The following is a 19,362-nucleotide window of genomic DNA, read 5'->3' as shown; positions in this document are numbered from 1 at the left end:
TCCAAAAGATGAAAGTACTGCAACTGATACCAGCCAGGGTTGGTAATCACAAAACAGCAAAGTATCACTAAGATATTCTGTCCTGGTTATTCTTCCCATAATTTTCTTTCACTTTTTCCCCCTTCCTCACCTTTTCACATATTGTTTCACCATGTGTTTCTCACTAATGTCAGCTTTGAGATATTGATCACAATTTGCTCGGAAATGGAAGTGTGTGACATAATTCAAAATCTTTTACTGTTATAAATTATCTGTCCTGTTTTCCAATGTGCTTATCTTCCAATCTTGGGTTCTGACTGACTAATCCTCTTCTTTTTTTGTTGATTTCTGTATGTTTCAATACCTATAATTTTCTTAGTCTCCTTTATGAATACCAAGATGAGCTGATCTCTCATTCTGTTCCTGTATTCATGCTTGAACGTTTTCCATTAGAAGCGGAGCTATGTAAATCTTAGAGAGAAAGTAATCTTGTAATCCACTGGTATTTTCTACATTTCTACTTCCACATCACATTGTATTTTTAAGACAATTTTTTCCCAATTCAATTACCTCCAGTTAAAATGCATAATAAGCTTTATTAGGAATTTTTCTTATCTAGTTTAACAACAACCGTCTCACACAAACATGTTTAACTTTTATAGGAGAGAGAATCTGGCAGACACAAATGGAAAATGGCACAGACAAAGCAGCAAGAGAGAATAATAAGGGAGTTTGATTGGAATAAGGACTAATGTTTTGTGGGAGAAATTAATCTAGAAATATTCAAAAGCACCATGTACAGCAAGTGGGAGGGGGACACGCTCTTCTACAGTGCACATTTGCTCTTTTAACATATAGTAAGTCCTCTGAATTATACTCATAGTGCACAAATTACTGTGCTGTTTGTGGAAAATGTTCTGACACGTGATGTGATGTCCACCATTGTCAATAAAGAGTTAGTCCCTGTATTGAGTCCCAAAACACATGATTTTGATCCGCCCCAAAATTTGGGGGGGAAAAAAACTTATTTTGCTCGAAATGAATAGCCCCTGTACCGTATTTACTCAATAAGATGAGGTTCTCCTAAATTTGTCACCTCAAAAATACAGGGTTATTTTTAATTCAGGTATAGTGTCAGATCAATATTTTTACGTTGTTTAATAACTTAATATAGGATTCAATCTTACTTTTACAGAGGAAACTTTGGCAATTGATGTCACATGCAGATTTATTTTGAAAAATATGGAAAGGTTAGATGAGGAACAGTGACACCAGCTTGGCTGAGAATTAGGACAAACGTGGCGAGTGGATGGTGGGTGAGCAGCATATTTCATTGTGGCGGCAACCATGAGTATGTAAATCACGTACTTTGGTTTTTTGGGACATCTAGCATGGTTAAACTGCAGTTTGTGTTAATCCATTTGTGGTCAGAATAAAATTCATGTTAAAACTGGATAAATACTCAACAACAGAATACATTTCTGCAGGAGATAGAAGTATAGGTATGAGCCAATGGCGTAATTGTTTCATGACGCGCTGTTATTAACGATTGCTGTGAGGTATGATGATTCTGTGGAGCCAATGCGAAAGCAGAGTGCAAAGGACATGTCTGGACAATATAGTCTCAAACTCCAATGGCAATATAGATGTGAAATCTGCTACATATTTGGGAAGAGGAAGCTATGCGCTCAGGTTCCATTGTAATCACAACATATATGGAGGAATCAGTCATATTTGTGACAACGATGATTATTAATTCCACTGCTGTTTAGTATACAGGGTGATCCATTGATAGTGACCAGGCCAAATATCTCGCGAAATAAGCATCAAACGAAAAAGCTACAAAGAACAAAACTCGTCTAGCTTGAAGGGGGAAACCAAATGGCACTATGGTTGGCCCGCTAGATGGCACTGCCATAGGCCAAACGGATATCAACTCAATTTTTTCTTAAACTAGGAACCCCCATTTTTAATTACATATTCATGTAGTACGTAGGGAAATATGAAAGTTTTAGTTGGACCACTTTCTTCGCTTTGTGACAGATGGCGCTGTAATAGTCACAAACAAGTATGTGGTATCACTTAACATTCTGCCAGCGCAGACGGTATTTGCTTCATGATAGATTACCTGTGTTAAAATGAACCATTTACCAAATGCGGAAAATGGTCAATATCATGTTGATGTATGGCTATTGTGATCAAAATGCCCAAAGGGCATGTGCTATGCACACTGCTCGGTATCCTGGACAATGTCATTCAAGCGTCCGGACCGTTTGCCGGATAGTTACGTTATTGAAGGAAACAGGAAGTGTTCAGCCACATGTGAAATGTCAACCATGACCTGCAACAAATGATGATTCCCAAGTAGGTGTTTTAGCTGCTGTTGCGGCTAATCCACACATCAGTAGCAGACAAATTGCGCGAGAATCGGGAATCTCAAAAACGTCGGTGTTTAGAGAATTCTACATCAACATCGATTGCACCTGTACCATATTTCTATGCACCAGGAATTGCATGGCGCCGACTTTGAACGTCGTGTATAGTTCTGCCACTGGGCACAAGAGAAATTATGGGACGATGACAGATTTTTTTTGCACGCGTTCTATTTAGCGACGAAGCGTCATTCACCAACAGCAGTAATGTAGACCGGCATAATATGCACTATTGGGCAACGGTAAATCCATGATGGCTGCGACAAGTGGAACATCAGCGACATTGACGAGTTAATGTATGGTGTGGCATTATGGGAGGAAGGATAATTGGCCCCCATTTTATCGGTGGCAATCTAAATGGTGCAATGTATGGTGATTTCCTACGTAATGTTCTACCGATGTTACTACAAGATGTTTCACTGCATGACAAATGGCGTTGTACTTCCAACATGATGGATGTCCGGCACACAGCTCGCGTGCGGTTGAAGCGGTTTTGAATAGCATGTTTCATGACAGGTGGATTGGTCGTCGAAGGACCATACATACCATGGCTCGCACGTTCACCGGATCTGACGTCCCCGGATTTCTTTCTGTTGGGAAAGTTGAAGGATATTTGCTATCGTGATCCACCAACACCACCTGACAACATGCGTCAGCACGTTGTCAATGCTCGTGCGAACATTACGGAAGGCGAACTACTCACTGTTGAGAGGAATGTCGTTACACATACTGCCAAATGCACAGAGGTTGACGAACATCATTTTGAGCTTTTATTGCATTAATGTGGTATTTACAGGTAATGTCGCAGTAACAGCATGCGTTCTCAGAAATGATAAGTTCACAAAGGTGCATGTATCACATTGGAACAACTGAAATAAAATGTTCAAACGTAACTAAGTTTTGCATTTTAATTTAAAAAACCTATCTGTTACACCCCCCCCCCCCCCCCCCCCAATGAACCATGGACCTTGCCATTGGTGGGGAGGCTTGCGTGCCTCAGCGATACAGATGGCCGTACCGTACATGCAACCACAACGGAGGGGTATCTGTTGAGAGGCCAGACAAACGTGTGGTTCCTGAAGAGGGGCAGCAGCCTTTTCAGTAGTTGCAGGGGCAACAGTCTGAATGATTGACTGATCTGGCCTTGTAACATTAACCAAAACGGCCTTGCTGTGCTGGTACTGCGAACGGCTGAAAGCAAGGGGAAACTACAGCCGTAATTTTTCCCGAGGACATGCAGCTTTACTGTATGATTAAATGATGATGGCGTCCTCTTGGGTAAAATATTCCGGAGGTAAAATAGTCCCCCTTTCGGATCTCCGGGCGGGGACTACTCAAGAGGACGTCGTTATCAGGAGAAAGAAAACTGGCGTTCTACGGATCGGAGCGTGGAATGTCAGATCCCTTAATCGGGCAGGTAGTTTAGAAAATTTAAAAAGGGAAATGGATAGGTTAACGTTAGATGTAGTGGGAATTAGTGAAGTTCGGTGGCAGGAGGAACAAGACTTTTGGTCAGGTGATTACAGGGTTATAAATACAAAATCAAATAGGGGTAATGCAGGAATAGGTTTCATAATGAATAAAAAAATAGGAGTGCGGGTAAGCTACTACAAACAGCATAGTGAACGCATTATTGTGGCCAAGATAGACACAAAGCCCATGCCTACTACAGTAGTACAAGTTTATATGCCAACTAGCTCTGCAGATGAAGAAATTGATGAAATGTATGACGAGATAAAAGAAATTATTCAGGTAGTGAAGGGAGACGAAAATTTAATAGTCATGGGTGACTGGAAATCGTCAGTAGGAAAACGGAGAGAAGGAAACATAGTAGGTGAATATGGATTGGGGGGAAGAAATGAAAGAGGAAGCAGCCTTGTAGAATTTTGCACAGAGCATAACTTAATCATAGCTAACACTTAGTTCGAGAATCATAAAATAAGGTTGTATACCTGGAAGAATCCTGGAGATACTAAAAGGTATCAGATAGATTATATAATGGTAAGACAGAGATATAGGAACCAGGTTTTAAATTGTAAGACATTTCCAGGGGCAGATGAGGATTCTGACCACAATTTATTGGTTATGAACTGCAGATTGAAACCGAAGAAACTGCAAAAAGGTGGGAATTTAAGGAGATGGGACCTGGATAAACTGAAAGAACCAGAGGTTGTAGAGAGCTTCAGGGAGAGCATAAGGGAACAATTGACAGGAATGGGGGAAAGAAATACAGTAGAAGAAGAATGGGTAGTTCTGAGGGATGAAGTAGTGAAGGCAGCAGACGATCAAGTAGGTAAAAAGACGAGGGCTAATAGAAATCCTTGGGTAACAGAAGAAATACTGAATTTAATTGATGAAAGGAGGAAATATAAAAATGCAGTAAATGAAGCAGGCAAAAAGGAATACAAACGTCTCAAAAATGAGATCGACAGGAAGTGCAAAATGGCTAAGCAGGGATGGCTAGAGGAGAAATGTAAGGATGTGGAGGCTTGTCTCACTAGGGGTAAAATAGATACCGCCTACAGGAAAATTAAAGAGACCTTTGGAGAGAAGAGAACCACTTGTATGAATATCAAGAGCTCAGATGGCAACCCAGTTCTAAGCAAAGAAGGGAATGCTGAAAGGTAGAAGGAGTATATAGAGGGTTTATACAAGGGCGATGTACTTGAGGACAATATTATGGAAATGGAAGAGGATGTAGATGAAGACAAAATGGGAGATAAGATACTGTGTGAAGAGTTTGACAGAGCACTGAAAGACCTGAGTCGAAACAAGGCGCCGGGAGTAGACAACATTCCATTAGAACTACTGACGGCCTGGCCTTGGGAGAGCCAGTCCTGACAAAACTGTACCATCTGGTGAGCAAGATGTATGAGACAGGCGAAATACCCTCAGACTTCAAGAAGAATATAATAATTCCAATCCCAAAGAAAGCAGGTGTTGACAGATGTGAAAATTACCCAACTATCAGTTTAATAAGTCACAGCTGCAAAATACTAACGCGAATTCTTTACAGACGAGTGGAAAAACTGATATAAGCCGACCTCGGGGAAGATCAGTTTGGATTCCGTAGAAATGTTGGAACACGTGAGGCAATACTAACCTTACGACTTATCTTAGAAGAAAGATTAAGAAAAGGCAAACCTACATTTCTAGCATTTGTAGACTTAGATAAAGCTTTTGACAATGTTAACTGGAATACTCTCTTTCAAATTCTGAAGGTGGCAGGGGTAAAATACAGGGAGCGAAAGGCTATTTACAATTTGTACAGAAACCAGATGGCAGTTATAAGAGTCGAGGGGCTTGAAAGGGAAGCAGTGGTTGGGAAAGGAGTGAGACAGGGTTGTAGCCTGTCCCCGATCTTATTCACTCTGTATATTGAGCAAGCAGTAAAGGAAACAAAAGAAAAATTCGAAGTAGGTATTAAAATTCATGGAGAAGAAGTAAAAACTTTGAGGTTCACCGATGACATTGTAATTCTGTCAGAGACAGCAAAGGACTTGGAAGAGCAGTTGAACGGAATGGACAGTGTCTTGAAAGGAGGATATAAGATGAACATCAAGAAAAGCAAAACAAGGATAATGGAATGTAGCCAAATTAAATCGGGTGATGCTGAGGGAATTAGATTAGGAAATTAGACACTTAAAGTAGTAAGGGAGTTTTGCTATTTGGGGAGCAAAATAACTGATGATGGTCGAAGTAGAGAGGATATAAAATGTAGACTGGCAATGGCAAGGAAAGCGTTTCTGGAGAAGAGAAATTTGTTAACATCGAGTATCTAAAGTGTCAGGAAGTCGTTTCTGAAAGTATTTGTATGGAGTGTAGCCATGTCTGGAAGTGAAACATGGACGATAACTAGTTTGGACAAGAAGAGAATAGAAGCTTTTGAAATGTGGTGCTACAGAAGAATGCTGAAGATAAGGTGGGTAGATCACGTAACTAATGAGGAGGTATTGAATAGGATTGGGGAGAAGAGAAGTTTGTGGCACAACTTGACTAGAAGAAGGGATCGGTTGGTAGGACATGTTTTGAGGCATCAAGGGATCACAAATTTAGCATTGGAGGGCAGCTTGGAAGGTAAAAATCGTAGAGGGAGACCAAGAGATGAATACACTAAGCAGATTCAGAAGGATGTAGGTTGCAGTAGGTACTGGGAGATGAAGGAGCTTGCACAGGATAGAGTAGCATGGAGAGCTGCATCAAACCAGTCTCAGGACTGAAGACCACAACAACAACAAACCTGTTACCAACTGTTCGTCTAAAATTGTGAGCCATATGTTTTGTGACTATTACAGCACCATCTATCACAAAGCGAAAAAAGTGGTTCAACTAAACCATCATATTTCTTTACACACTATACGAATATATAATAAAAAATGAGGGTTCCTATTTAAAAAAACACAGTTGATATCCGTTTGACCTATGGCAGCGCCATCTAGCGGGCCAACCATAGCGCCATCTGGTTTCCCCCTTCAAGCTAGACAAGTTTCGTTCTTTGTAGTTTTTTCGTTTGACACTTATTTCATGAGATATTTGGCCCAGTCACGATCAATGGACCACCCTGTATACAGTGCGACAACTTTAATTTGCCGATGAGCATCCCAGTTCTGAAGTCAATAGGCATCTGGATACTTCGGGTAGTAGTCATCTGTTGTGGCTACAGCCAACCTTAACCTGTTAACAATGTTGTATGAGATACTATTGTCGACTGCTGTGTTATTGTGTTGTATTTTATTCTATTTCATACAGTTTCCTTTCCTGGTGGTAAGTGTACGTAATTGTTGCAGTTATGATTTTCATTAAACATTTCAATACACATATCAAGTTCCATTTTGATTATGAACAACATTTAAGTGACCTTTACTTCCATGAGCGACTTTTGCTTTCATGGATGCATAAGCCTTATTGCAGGAAGTATGTTAGGTGGGGCTTGTTACACTGCTTCACTTACACTTAATACACTGTAGAAAGATATTGCTTCTTTCCTTGCTGCTCACTGGTTAAACAAAACTATCAACCCAAATAATGATACCAACTATGAAGATAACAGATGACTGACTTAAAAATCAAAAAAAGAAAGCGAAGAAAAAAATTAATGTAAATCACTTTTTTTGTTTACTTCATTTCTCTTTGTGTTATCAAATTATATGATACTCTCAATTATTTGGGGTAATTTGAGTGGGGAACATGCACAAATAATTGGTATTTTGACATGTATTCTTTGTTTGAAAGTTTATCCAAATTCTGTGCACAGGTACTGTAGGTCTGTTTATTTCTTAAAGTAGTCTGTGATGTTGGTCTGTTCTGAGAGGAAATAACATTTTTTCACATGTCATGTCAATATGTATTGCAGTAATAAATTTATTGTACTGAAATCTTCTGTGGTCCATATAATTTACGAGAGTGGTTTGAAAAGTTCTCAGAATCACTACGAGAGGTCAGCAAGATTCGAGCAGTGATTAAGTACTTCATAAAGAAATGTATGAAAGCAAAGGGTTTTCATGCTGATTTCCAGGATACTATAGGGGACTCTGCTCCTTTATATTCAACTGTTGCCAAGAGGACAAATGAATTTAAATTTGGTTGGGAGAGCTTAGATGATCTGCACAGTGGTCGGCCAAGATGTGTCACTACTCCAGAAATCATTGCGAAAGTGCACAAAATGGTCATGGAGGAGCGCCGATTGAAAGTGCGTGAAATTGCTCATGCTTGCCAGATGTAATCTGAAAGGGTATATCACATTTTAACGTAAGAATTACAAACAAACAAAATTATCTGCAAGATGGATGCTGCAAATCTTGACCATGGGTCAGAGACATGTGCCATCACCATGGCAAAATTACACGATCTAAGGTATTAATTGTTGCCACACCCACCTTATTCACCTGATATGGCTCTGTCAGACTTCCACCTCTTCCCAAAACTAAAAATTTTTCTTGGTGGACGAGAATTCACTTTAAACGAAGAACTGATAGCCGGAGTTGACAACTATTTTGCAGGCCTGGAGGAAACTCATTTTCGAGATGGGATCAAGACACTGGAACATGGTTGGACCGGGTGCATTAATCTACAAGTAGACTACACTGAAAAATAGAAGCGTTTCAGTGACGCAAGTACTTTTTTCTATTCCGTTCTGAGTACTTTTCAAACCACCCTCTTAGAATGGTATCAACACATTGAAATGCAATATGGTGACTGACATGGTCGATGTCTTCACATTCACTGTCTTTTTGTTTTGCTGTGAAGCAGCAGTCAAAATTTCAGCATCACTCATGTGCTGGAAGCTGGGTTCACATGCATCTATCTTCAGCTAATCATTCAAGTTTTCTTCATCAACATCATCAAAACCATTGTCAACAGAGCAATTATTTGCTCAGTTATTTCTTCACCACGGAAACCTTGCAAATCACTTTGTCCTACATCTGGAAGGATTTTCCTCCACAGTCTAACTACTGTATATGGCTTGACTTCCTGCCAGGCATCAGAAATCTCATGTGTGGCATCTAGAATTGGTAACTTCTTAAAGAATGCCACAAAATCACCCTCGTCAACTAGCATTCTCAGTAGACCAACCCGGTAATGCCATTTCACCAATGCAATTATGTCGTGGTCCATTGGCTGTATAATGGCAGTCTAATTTTTGTTTTAATTTCAACAAATTTCTTTTGTTTCTCCATTATCTCATTTACAAATTTCTTTTAACTTGCTCTGGCAACTCTTATATGCCGATGAACATCAGAAAGCAGAGTGTGTTTTTTGTTTATAGAGAACAGGCTGGCTTTAGCAATGGAAACGGTACTCTGTTGTCAGACGGTAGTCATTTAAACGATGGAAATGGCACTTATTGTCATGTGGTGAGTTGTTTATTGAGTTTTGCTCAATAAATAAATTCTACTTTTTTTATGCACAAATAATACACAAACAAATAATCAGTAGTATACCATACAGACAACTAATAAATGGCATGAATTTAGGAAAGGTATAAAGTTAACTTCTTTAGGCACATATCTTGTAACAATAAAACAGTTTGTAATTTTGATTAGACAGAATATGTTGAAAATAAAATTTTCTGCAAAACTCTTAAAAAGAGAGGGAGTTCATCTCTAATATGATACTAAAGAGTTACTGAAGTAAATTTCTTAGAATTTCTATTGCTGTCTTTTACATTTTAAAATATCAACACAACAATGCAATTATGATCTGTAGCTGTTCAATACCATTAATATGGGTTACGAGCACAGACATATCATGCAATTGTAGGAGCTTATTTGTGTGTGTCAAATAGCCCCAACAAAGACATAAAAATGTGTACTGCAATCTGACAAAATATGTACACTATGTTGAAATTTGTGTGGCAGCAAGACGAATGAAGCCAAATCTCTGCATCAGTCCAGTCACAATCTTTCCAAGGAAGGAAAATTTAAAACCATATAGAGTATAGTGGCAGATAAGACAAATATGCACACCATATTAAAGCAAGTTTGTCCTTGCCACAATGTCAATGATAATGTGATGTACTTTAAATTGACAATCCTTCACACATTGTCTCTAAAGCAAAATGCAAAGGCATAATCCGTGAACACAATAACATCACCAATATTGCCACCTATTCTGGTAAAATAATGTATGTTGAGTAGTGGGCCTACTATTTCTGTTAGACACACACCTGAGATTACAGATCTTCTGATGACTGCCTGTCCAGTGCTGCATGTGGAAAAGATATTCAAGCTGTTATGAATTTCACTGCCTAGTTAACAACATGTTTTACTTACTTGATTTAAGTATTGCATTGGACCATACACTTTCCAGGAAACTGAGAAAATAAAAGTTAGCTGTTTGTCTCAATAACAAATTTATCCTTTAGTAGCAAAGCAAATTTCCATGTTTTTAAAATTCAAGGTGACAATTCAATTTGCTGCACAGAAGTTTTACCATTTCTGTGTTCCGAACTTTTAGACCTGTTATGGTTTTACGACATCTGGTCAGAGTTATTTCTCTTACAATTAGACAGTATTTAACAGTAGACCAGAGTCCAATTTAAGTTTCCTTATTCCTTGAACCTTGTTCCGGGTATCAGTTTCATTGATCTTTCAAGGCTGACACACTTCGTATATAACAGAATTCTGCATGATATTTCCAACTAAAAATAGTTCAAATGGCTCTGAGCACTATGGGACTTAACATCTGAGGTCATCAGTCCCCTAGAACTTAGAACTACTTAAACCTAACTAACCTAAGGACATCACACACATCCATGCCCGAGGCAGGATTCGAACCTGCGACTGTAGCGGTTGCCCGGTTCCAGACTGAAGCGCCTAGAACCGCTCGGCCGATATTTCCAACTAACAAATGTATCACATAAACTTGAAATTTGTTGCTAAAAATCAAGCACTTGTTAATACATTCAAAGCTTCTTCTGTGATCAACATGATTTTAAAGTACATACCTAACTGATCAAAAACTACACATTACTAAACAAATAGAACTAATTATGAAGCTAGAATCTACAGCGAGTCCAACGACCGCCCCCCCCCCCCCCCCCAGGCATGCGCGCGCACACGCACACAGTGACAACTGAATACATATTTTAATGAGGTACTATTACAGAAGCCACATGAGTGGACTTACCTGAGCTTTATGCAGTTTGACTATGTCAACAAGGCCCTTTTCCTCAAACACTGCTCTGAAGTTTTCTTCTGTACGCTTGTTCTGTGGTACAAATTCCATCAACCTAAAAAAATTCAACTCTTAATGTAAATAGGTTTTTGTAGCTCTAAAATCTGTGAAACTATCTATTGTTCAACTATCTTAAAAATAATTTTTACTCTTTAAAGAAAGCTACAGTTCATTTAAAAGAAATTAACTTAGGGGGAAAAATTTTGACAACAGGGGTACTTTTGCAATTAGAAAATGAATTAATTTATACCAATTAGACAATGTTGCTGGTCACCAATTTTTTTAAAATACTGCTGTTGTTTGGAAGGAAATTCTTGTGATACATTGATGGCAATTTTTAAAATCTGACATTTAATCAGCAAATTATGCATTTCCACATTTAACTGTTTGTGTATGGAACAACATTTACCATGTCCGAAGCTGTCATTTATAATATTCCCAATTTTTGATTGATACAAATCCCATCAGACATCCAAGGAAGAACAATCATCATTACTGATGTGAAAAACAAAAGGATATCATCATATGAGAAACTTTGCAAATGACTATTATGTGGAAGTGCAAATTTTTAGTCACTACTGGCTAGAATTATCAAATAAGTATCTGTTGCTTCACAAAGAGGCAGAATGGTTGTCCAGTAATTACCTTTAGGAGCCAAAATTCCAGTACTACATATGCACTAATTTAAAGTAGAAAAAACTACTGCTAATTCCTTTCTCTGGGAGGAGTGTGAGTGTGTGTGTGTGTGTGTGTGTGTGTGTGTGTGTGTGTGTGTGTGTGTGTGTTTTTTTTCCCATAATATTTCATAGAATTCAAAGTCAGTAACCATGAAATAATTATAAATATGAGTGAATTTCAGCTTCTGCAAGACTATTCACTAAACTATTTCCCGGCTGGTTGGTACCTTTATCAATTTTAGAAGTGTAAACAATTTGCAAGACAACACCCCTAGCAATATGAATTGCACAACTGATTCTCTAAAACCAATAACTACTAATTTGAAATATAACACTAAGAATTCATGTCTAAACTAACCTGCTTTCAATTCCACCCTTCTTCAGAGCAGCCATTAGGCTACTGAGCCCTTTTTCTTGTTTCCATGTCACAAATACTTCCAACAAGAAATCCAGTGCCAGGTTGTCCTTTATAAGATGTTCCTATGGGGAAAAATATTAGCTTTACTTATACACATGTTGCAAATTTAAAGAGAAACATTTGTACACAAATTTATGAACACCAAACTTTTCTAAAGGAACCGTTAATAATCTTCAATAATCAGAACAACAAACAGCAACAATGAACCTAAAAAAATTTATGTTATTTCATAGTGAACTTTATCCAGATGAACTATTTTATCAGAGATCGTTAGTGTCTAGTCCCTAGCGAATGAGACAGAACTGAAATTGAGGGTAGCAAAGCAAAAGCTGAAATGCCTAACTCAGTTTTCAAAAGTGTTCCTTTACAAAAGAAAACTCAGGAGAACTGCCCAAGTCTAATCCTCATACCACTGCAAAGATGAGTGAATTAAGTATTAGTATCAGTGGTGTTTAGAAACTGCTGAAATTGTTAAAATTAAACATAATCTATCCCACATCCCTTGATATTAAAATAAAATTTTAAAAAGTGCCCAGTTGACCACCTCAGTGCCAACCAGCACGGATTTTGAAAACATCAACCATGTGAAACAATTCACTTTTCTCACACGACATACTGAAAGCCTTGGAATCAAGGCAGGCAGGTGATGCCATATTTCTTTGTTTCCAAAAAGCAATTGGTTCCGTACCACACCCATGCTTACTGTCAAAAGTACGATCATGAAAGTTTGTTTTTTTTTTTTTTTTTTTTTTTTTTTTTTTTTTTTTTTTTTTTGTGATTTTAGGGCGCACAACTTCAATGGTCATTAGCGCCCTGACTACTCTAAGAATACACCGCGAGGCACAAGTTGACCACAACAACTAAAAGGGAAAACACGATAAAAGACAGACTGACAGGCATAGGATTAAAAAACAGCATCATCAAATGTCCTTAGCGAGGTTTTTCAAATTGATAAAACGAAGAACACGAGCAGCTGCTCGTGGGTCATCCGCTAAAATGGCATCGAAAGTATTTGGCAGGTTAAGATCGAGGCGCAGTGTGTTAAGATCTGGACAGGACAGTAAAATGTGTCTAACCGTCAGCAAGTGCCCACATGGGCAGAACGGCGCCGGCGCAGCCGTCAGCAGATGGCGATGGCTGAACCGGCAGTGTCCAATTCTTAACCGGGCTAAAATGACCTCCTCCCGCCGAGAAGGGCGTGAGGAGGACGTCCAAGCCACGGGAAGAGGTTTTAAGGCCCGAAGCTTGTTGTCGGTAAGTGCAGCCCAATCGGCATGCCACAGAGATAAGATGCGCCGACAAATCACCCTGCTAAAATCGGACGAAGGGACGCAACAAAAAGCTGTCCGAGGCTGGAGGACCGCAGCCTTGGCCGCGGCATCTGCAGCTTCGTTCCCAGGGATACCGACATGGCCAGGAACCCACATAAAGCTAACTGGAGAACTGACGTCCACCAGCTGCTGAAGAGAGCGTTGGATCCGGTGTACGAAAGGGTGAACCGGGTACGGATCACTGAGGCTCTGGATGGCGCTCAGGGAATCTGAGCAGATGACATAAGCAGAATGTCGGTGGCGGCAGATGTAAAGAACAGCCTGGTAGAGGGCAAAGAGCTCAGCTGTGAAGACAGTACAATGGTCATGGAGCCGGTATTTGAAACTTTGTGCCTCGACAATAAAGGAACACCCGACCCTGTCATTGATCTTAGAGCCATCTGTATAAATGAATGTCATGTCGATGAACTTCGAACGAAGTTCCAAAAAACGGGAGTGGTAGACCGAACCGGGGGTGACCTCTTTTGGGAGCGAGCTGAGGTCAAGGTGAACGCGGACCTGAGCCTGGAGCCAAGGTGGCGTGCGGCTCTCGCCCACTCGAAAGGTTGCAGGGAGTGAAAAATTAAGGTGTTGAAGGAGGCGACGAAAGCGAACTCCAGGGGGTAGCAGGGCAGAGACATACAACCCGTATTGACGGTCAAGAGAGTCGTCAAAAAAGGAACGATAAGACGGATGGTCGGGCATTGACAGTAGCTGACAGGCATACCGACAAAGCAGTATATCGCGCCGGTAGGTGAGTGGCAATTCGCCAGCGTCAGCATGAAGACTCTCTACGGGACTGGTATAAAATGCTCCGATCGCAAGTCGTAAACCCCGATGTTGTATGGAGTTGAGGCGGCGTAAGATGGATGGCCGTGCAGAGGAGTATACGAAGCTCCCATAATCCAGCTTGGAGCGGACGATCGACCGATATAGACGAAGTAGGACGGTTCGATCCGCTCCCCACGACAGACCACTGAGGACACGGAGGACATTTAAAGAACGGGTACAACGGGCGGCCAAATAGGACACATGTGGAGACCAGCTAAGTTTCCTGTCAAATGTAAGGCCTAAAAATTTGGTTGTCTCCACGATTGGGAGAGCAACGGGACCGAGTCGTAAGGACGGTGGGAGAAACTCTTTGTAGCGCCAGAAGTTAATACAGACCGTCTTCTCGGCAGAAAAACGGAAGCCATTGGCGACACTCCAGGAGTAAAGACGGTCAAGAGAACGCTGAAGACAGCGCTCCAGGACACGTGTACACTGCGCGCTGCAATAGATGGTAAAATCGTCCACGAAAAGGGAGCCTGATACATCAGCTGGGAGGCAATCCATTATTGGATTGATCGCGATGGCGAAGAGAGCGACGCTCAAGACTGAGCCCTGTGGCACCCCATTCTCCTGGCGAAAGGTGTCGGACAGAACAGAACCCACACGTACCCTGAACTGTCGATCCATTAAAAAGGAACGAATAAAAAGTGGGAGGCGACCGCGAAGGCCCCATGTATGCATGGTGCGGAGAATGCCCGCCTTCCAACAGGTGTCGTAAGCCTTCTCCAAATCAAAGAACACAGCCGCGGTCGGGCGCTTCCGCAAGAAGTTATTCATAATGAAGGTCGACAAGGTAACCAGATGGTCAACAGCAGAGCGGCGCCTACGAAATCCACATTGTACATTGGTAAGTAGGCGTCGAGACTCGAGCAGCCAAACCAATCGAGAGTTAACCATTCGCTCCATCACTTTACAGACACAGCTGGTAAGCGAGATAGGTCGATAACTGGAAGGCAAGTGCTTGTCCTTCCCCGGCTTAGGAATCGGGACAACAATAGACTCGCGCCAGCATGCGGGAACATGTCCCTCAATCCAGATGCGATTGTATGTACGAAGAAGAAAACCTTTACCCGCAGGAGAAAGGTTCTTCAGCATCTGAATATGAATAGAATCTGGCCCTGGAGCAGAGGACCGTGATCGGCCAAGTGCGTTTTCGAGTTCCCGCATGGTGAATGGGGCATTATAACTTTCACAATTCGAGGAGCGGAAGTTAGGTGGCCTAGCCTCCTCTGCCTGTTTGCGGGGGAGGAAGGCAGGGTGGTAATGAGCGGAGCTCGAAACCTCTGCGAAAAAGCGGCCGAAGGCATTGGAGACAGCCTCAGGGGCTACAAGGACGTCATTCGCGACCTTCAAGCCAGAAACTGGTGAGTGGACCTTAGTGCCAGATAGCCGGCGCAGGCTACCCCAGACAACAGAAGGAGTAAAACTGTTGAAGGTGCTTGTGAAAGCAGCCCAGCTGGCTTTCTTGCTTTCTTTGATAATACGACGACACTGAGCACGTAATCGTTTATAATTGATACAATTCGCCACTGTAGGGTGGCGTTTAAATGTGCGTAAAGCACGTCGACGAGCACGTAAAGCGTCTCTACATGCCGCGGTCCACCAGGGGACCGGTACGCGACGTGGAGAAGAAGGAGGGTGAGGGATGGAATATTCAGCAGCAGCGAGAATGACTTCCGTGAGGTGTGCGACCTGACGATCGCAACTTGTAAAGGTTTGATCCTGAAAGGTCGCCCTGGAAGAGAAGAGCCCCCAGTCTGCCTTGGAGATGGTCCAATTAGAGAAGCACAGAGAGGGGGTATGCTGCAGGAGATGGATAACACACGGGAAGTGGTCGCTCGAATATGTATCAGAAAGTGCATACCACTCAAACCGGCGTGCAAGTTGGGGAGTACATATAGAGAGGTCTAAATGGGAATAGGTGTGAGATGTGTCCGAAAGAAAGGTAGGGGCGCCAGTATTGAGGCAGACAAGATCGAGCTGGTTGAAAAGGTCTGCTAACAAGGAGCCCCTCGGGCAGGATGCTGGAGAGCCCCAAAGGGGATGGTGGGCATTGAAGTCTCCAGTTAACAAAAATGGTGTAGGTAGCTGAGCAATAAGTTGCATCACGTCTGCCCTGGTAACGGCAGATGACGATGGAGTGTAAACGGTACAAAAGGAAAACGTAAAAGTGGGGAGAGTAATGCGGATGGCAACTGCCTGCAGGCCGGTGTGCAACGTGATGGGATCGTAGTAAACATCATCCCGGACCAGCAACATAACCCCTCCATGAGCTGGGATACCTACCACAGGGGGTAGGTCAAAACGCACAGAGGTGTAGTGTGCCAAGGCAATTTGATCGCATGGGCGTAGCTTCGTTTCCTGGAGGGCTACGACGAGCGGACGGTGCAAGCGGAGCAGCAACTTCAAGTCCCCTCGGTTGGAGCGAATGCTGCGAATATTCCAGTGAATAAGTGCCATCGTAAGAAAAGGAAGATGAGAGAAGTGGTCACCTCGAAGGCCGCTTAGGGCCTGGCTTCGAGCGAGCACTGCCGCCGCTATCAGTAGGCGGACAGTCATCGTCCATGTGGTCTATAGGGTCATCGGCCATCTCGGGAGGATGGCCGGGAGGGGGAGCTTCCTTCACCAGTGAACGGCCAGATGTACGGCTACCAGCGGTGCGGCCAGGCGAAACAGATGACGGCCTGGGGCGGCAACCGCTGGGTGGCGCAGGAGAAGGAATGCGCCGTGGCGGAGAAGGAGAACTGTGCTTCCTATGCGCCTTTTTGGAAGGACGTGTAGTGGAAGTACCGGTCGAAGGCTGGGAGGTCGAGGTACGGAGGAAGTCTGCACGGGATGGTTCCTTCTTGAAGGCCCGTGCATCTGACTTCGATGTCTTCGTCTTAGCAGAAGCTGAGGAAGGTGCTCGTGTCTGTGGGGTGATGGGAGGAAGAGGAGACGTCAACCGCGCGATCTTAGCACTGGCCGAACGGACGACCGTGGTGCTGAAGGTCAGATCGCATGTCTGGGTTGCTACCTCCCGGGTAGTCCGAGGAGAGGCGAGGACAGTACTGTATTTCCCCGCTGGGAGAAGCGTGGGCTTCCTACTAGCCAATAGCTTGCGAGCAGCCGAGGTGGACACTTTCTCTTTGACCCGAATTTCTTGGATACAGCGTTCTTCCTTATAGACAGGACAGTCCCGGGAGGATGCGGCATGGTCACCCTGACAGTTCACACAACGAGGAGACGGAGGTGGACAGTCACCCTCATGGGCATCCCTGCCACAAGTGACACATTTAGCCGCATTGGAACAAGACTGTCTAGTGTGATTGAAACGCTGACACTGGTAGCAGCGCGTAGGTGTCGGGACATAGGGGCGAACAGAAATAACCTCGTAGCCCGCCTTGATGCGCGATGGCAGCTTAACACTATCGAAGGTCAAGAAAATTGTCCGGGTCGGTACAAGGTCATTGTTGACCTTTTTCATGACCCTATGGACAGCCGTCACGCCCTGCTCAGCGAGGAATGATTGAAGCTCCTCATCAGTCAATCCGTCGAGGGAGCTAGTATACACTACACCACGAGACGAGTTCAAAGTTCGGTGGGCCTCCACCCGGACAGGGAACGTGTACAGGAGGGTGGCCCGAAGCAGTTTTTGTGCCTGAAAGGCACTCTCAGTTTCTAGTAATAAGGTGCCGTTTCGCAACCTGGTACAAGATTTGACAGATCCGGCTATGGCATCTACGCCCTTCTGAATAACGAAAGGGTTGACAGAGGAAAAATCCTTTCCGTCCTCAGATCGAGAAACTACGAGGAACTGTGGGGCAGGCGGTAGTACTTTTGTCACTGTTGGCTGGTCACGTTTCCGTTTTTGAGTCGAAGTCGAAAGAGATGGAGTAGAATCCATTGCGGAGGAATCCCCCATGATTGCCAGCGTCTCCGATGGCGCGCTCCTTCCTTGTGGGGACCCTCTCAGAGGGCACTCCCGCCTTAGGTGAATGTTTACACCTCAGGTCACACCTCCCGAGAAACAGACGGAGGGACCAATCGGCATGGTCAGAAGGTATCAGCTCAGGCAATCACCCCTCCCCGGGCCTGGCCTTTACCAGGGGGTACGCGCGTGCCTTACATGTCTACCCAGGGCGGGGAATTACGCGTTACCCCGTCACCGGCTACGCGTGCGAACGCGTGGGTCGGCCTTCAGGCACGCACAGGGAGGAAGGAAGAAGAGGAAAAAGAAGAGAGAGGGAGAAAGAGGACAGACTGTCTCAAACGCCGAGGCGGAGACCAGAGAAGGCAAGGAGAAGAAGGTAATGAGAAGGCAAGGAGAAAAAGGCAAGGAGAAGGCAAGGAAAAAAGGCAATGAGAGGGCAAGGAGAAAAAGGCAATGAGAAGGCAAGGAGAAAAAGGCAATGAGAAGGCAAGGAGAAAAAGGCAATGAGAAGGCAAGGTGAAAAAGGCAATGAGAAGGCAAGGAGAAGTCAAGGGAATGAGTAAGGAAGACAGTGAGGTCGAGAAGAGCAAGGAAAGGAACCAACAAATGGAAGGAAGAAACGAGAAGTGAAATTCCAAAAAGACCACGATTATAGGTCGTGGAACCGTCCGTCTCCGGACGCAGGCGCTAACTACCCCCGTGAGGGGGATGGACTCCTTTTAGTCGCCTCTTACGACAGGCAGGAATACCGCGGGCCTATTCTAATCCCCGGACCCGCAGGGGGAGATCATGAAAGTGAAATTCATAACTGGATTGCGGACTTTTAGGTAGGGAGGATTCAACATGTTACCTTGGATTGAGAGTCATTGTTAGACATATAAGTAACTTCACGTGTGCCCTAGGGAAGTGTGTTGAGACCCTTGCTGTTAATGCTGTATATTAATGGCCTTGCAGACAATATTAACAGTAACCTCAGACTTTTAGCAGATGATGCAGTAATCTATAATAAAGTACTGTCTAAAAGAAGCTGCACAAATGTTCAGTTGGATCTTGAGATTTCCAAGTGGTGCAAAGATTGGCAACTTGATTTAAATGTTTAAAAATGTAAAACTGTGCAACCTTTTTA

At 43.0% G+C, this 19,362-nt stretch overlaps 1 protein-coding gene across 1 annotated transcript in view; it reads right to left on the bottom strand.

Annotated features, from left to right (window-relative positions):
- Positions 1–19,362, bottom strand: part of LOC126413849 (protein krasavietz) — a 57,192-nt gene that overhangs the window by 14,281 nt on the left and 23,549 nt on the right. The window contains exons 6-7 of the mRNA XM_050083300.1: positions 12,123–12,244; positions 11,040–11,142 (exon numbers count right to left, since the gene is read on the bottom strand). Coding sequence (XP_049939257.1) covers positions 11,040–11,142; positions 12,123–12,244 — 225 coding nt within the window. The remainder of the gene's footprint in view (positions 1–11,039; positions 11,143–12,122; positions 12,245–19,362) is intronic.

The sequence above is a fragment of the Schistocerca serialis genome, chromosome 1 (assembly GCF_023864345.2).
Source record: "Schistocerca serialis cubense isolate TAMUIC-IGC-003099 chromosome 1, iqSchSeri2.2, whole genome shotgun sequence".
Classification (NCBI taxonomy): Eukaryota; Metazoa; Arthropoda; class Insecta; order Orthoptera; family Acrididae; genus Schistocerca; species Schistocerca serialis.
The sequence above is the reverse complement of the archived record's forward strand: the minus strand, read 5'-3'. Positions and strand labels throughout refer to the sequence as shown.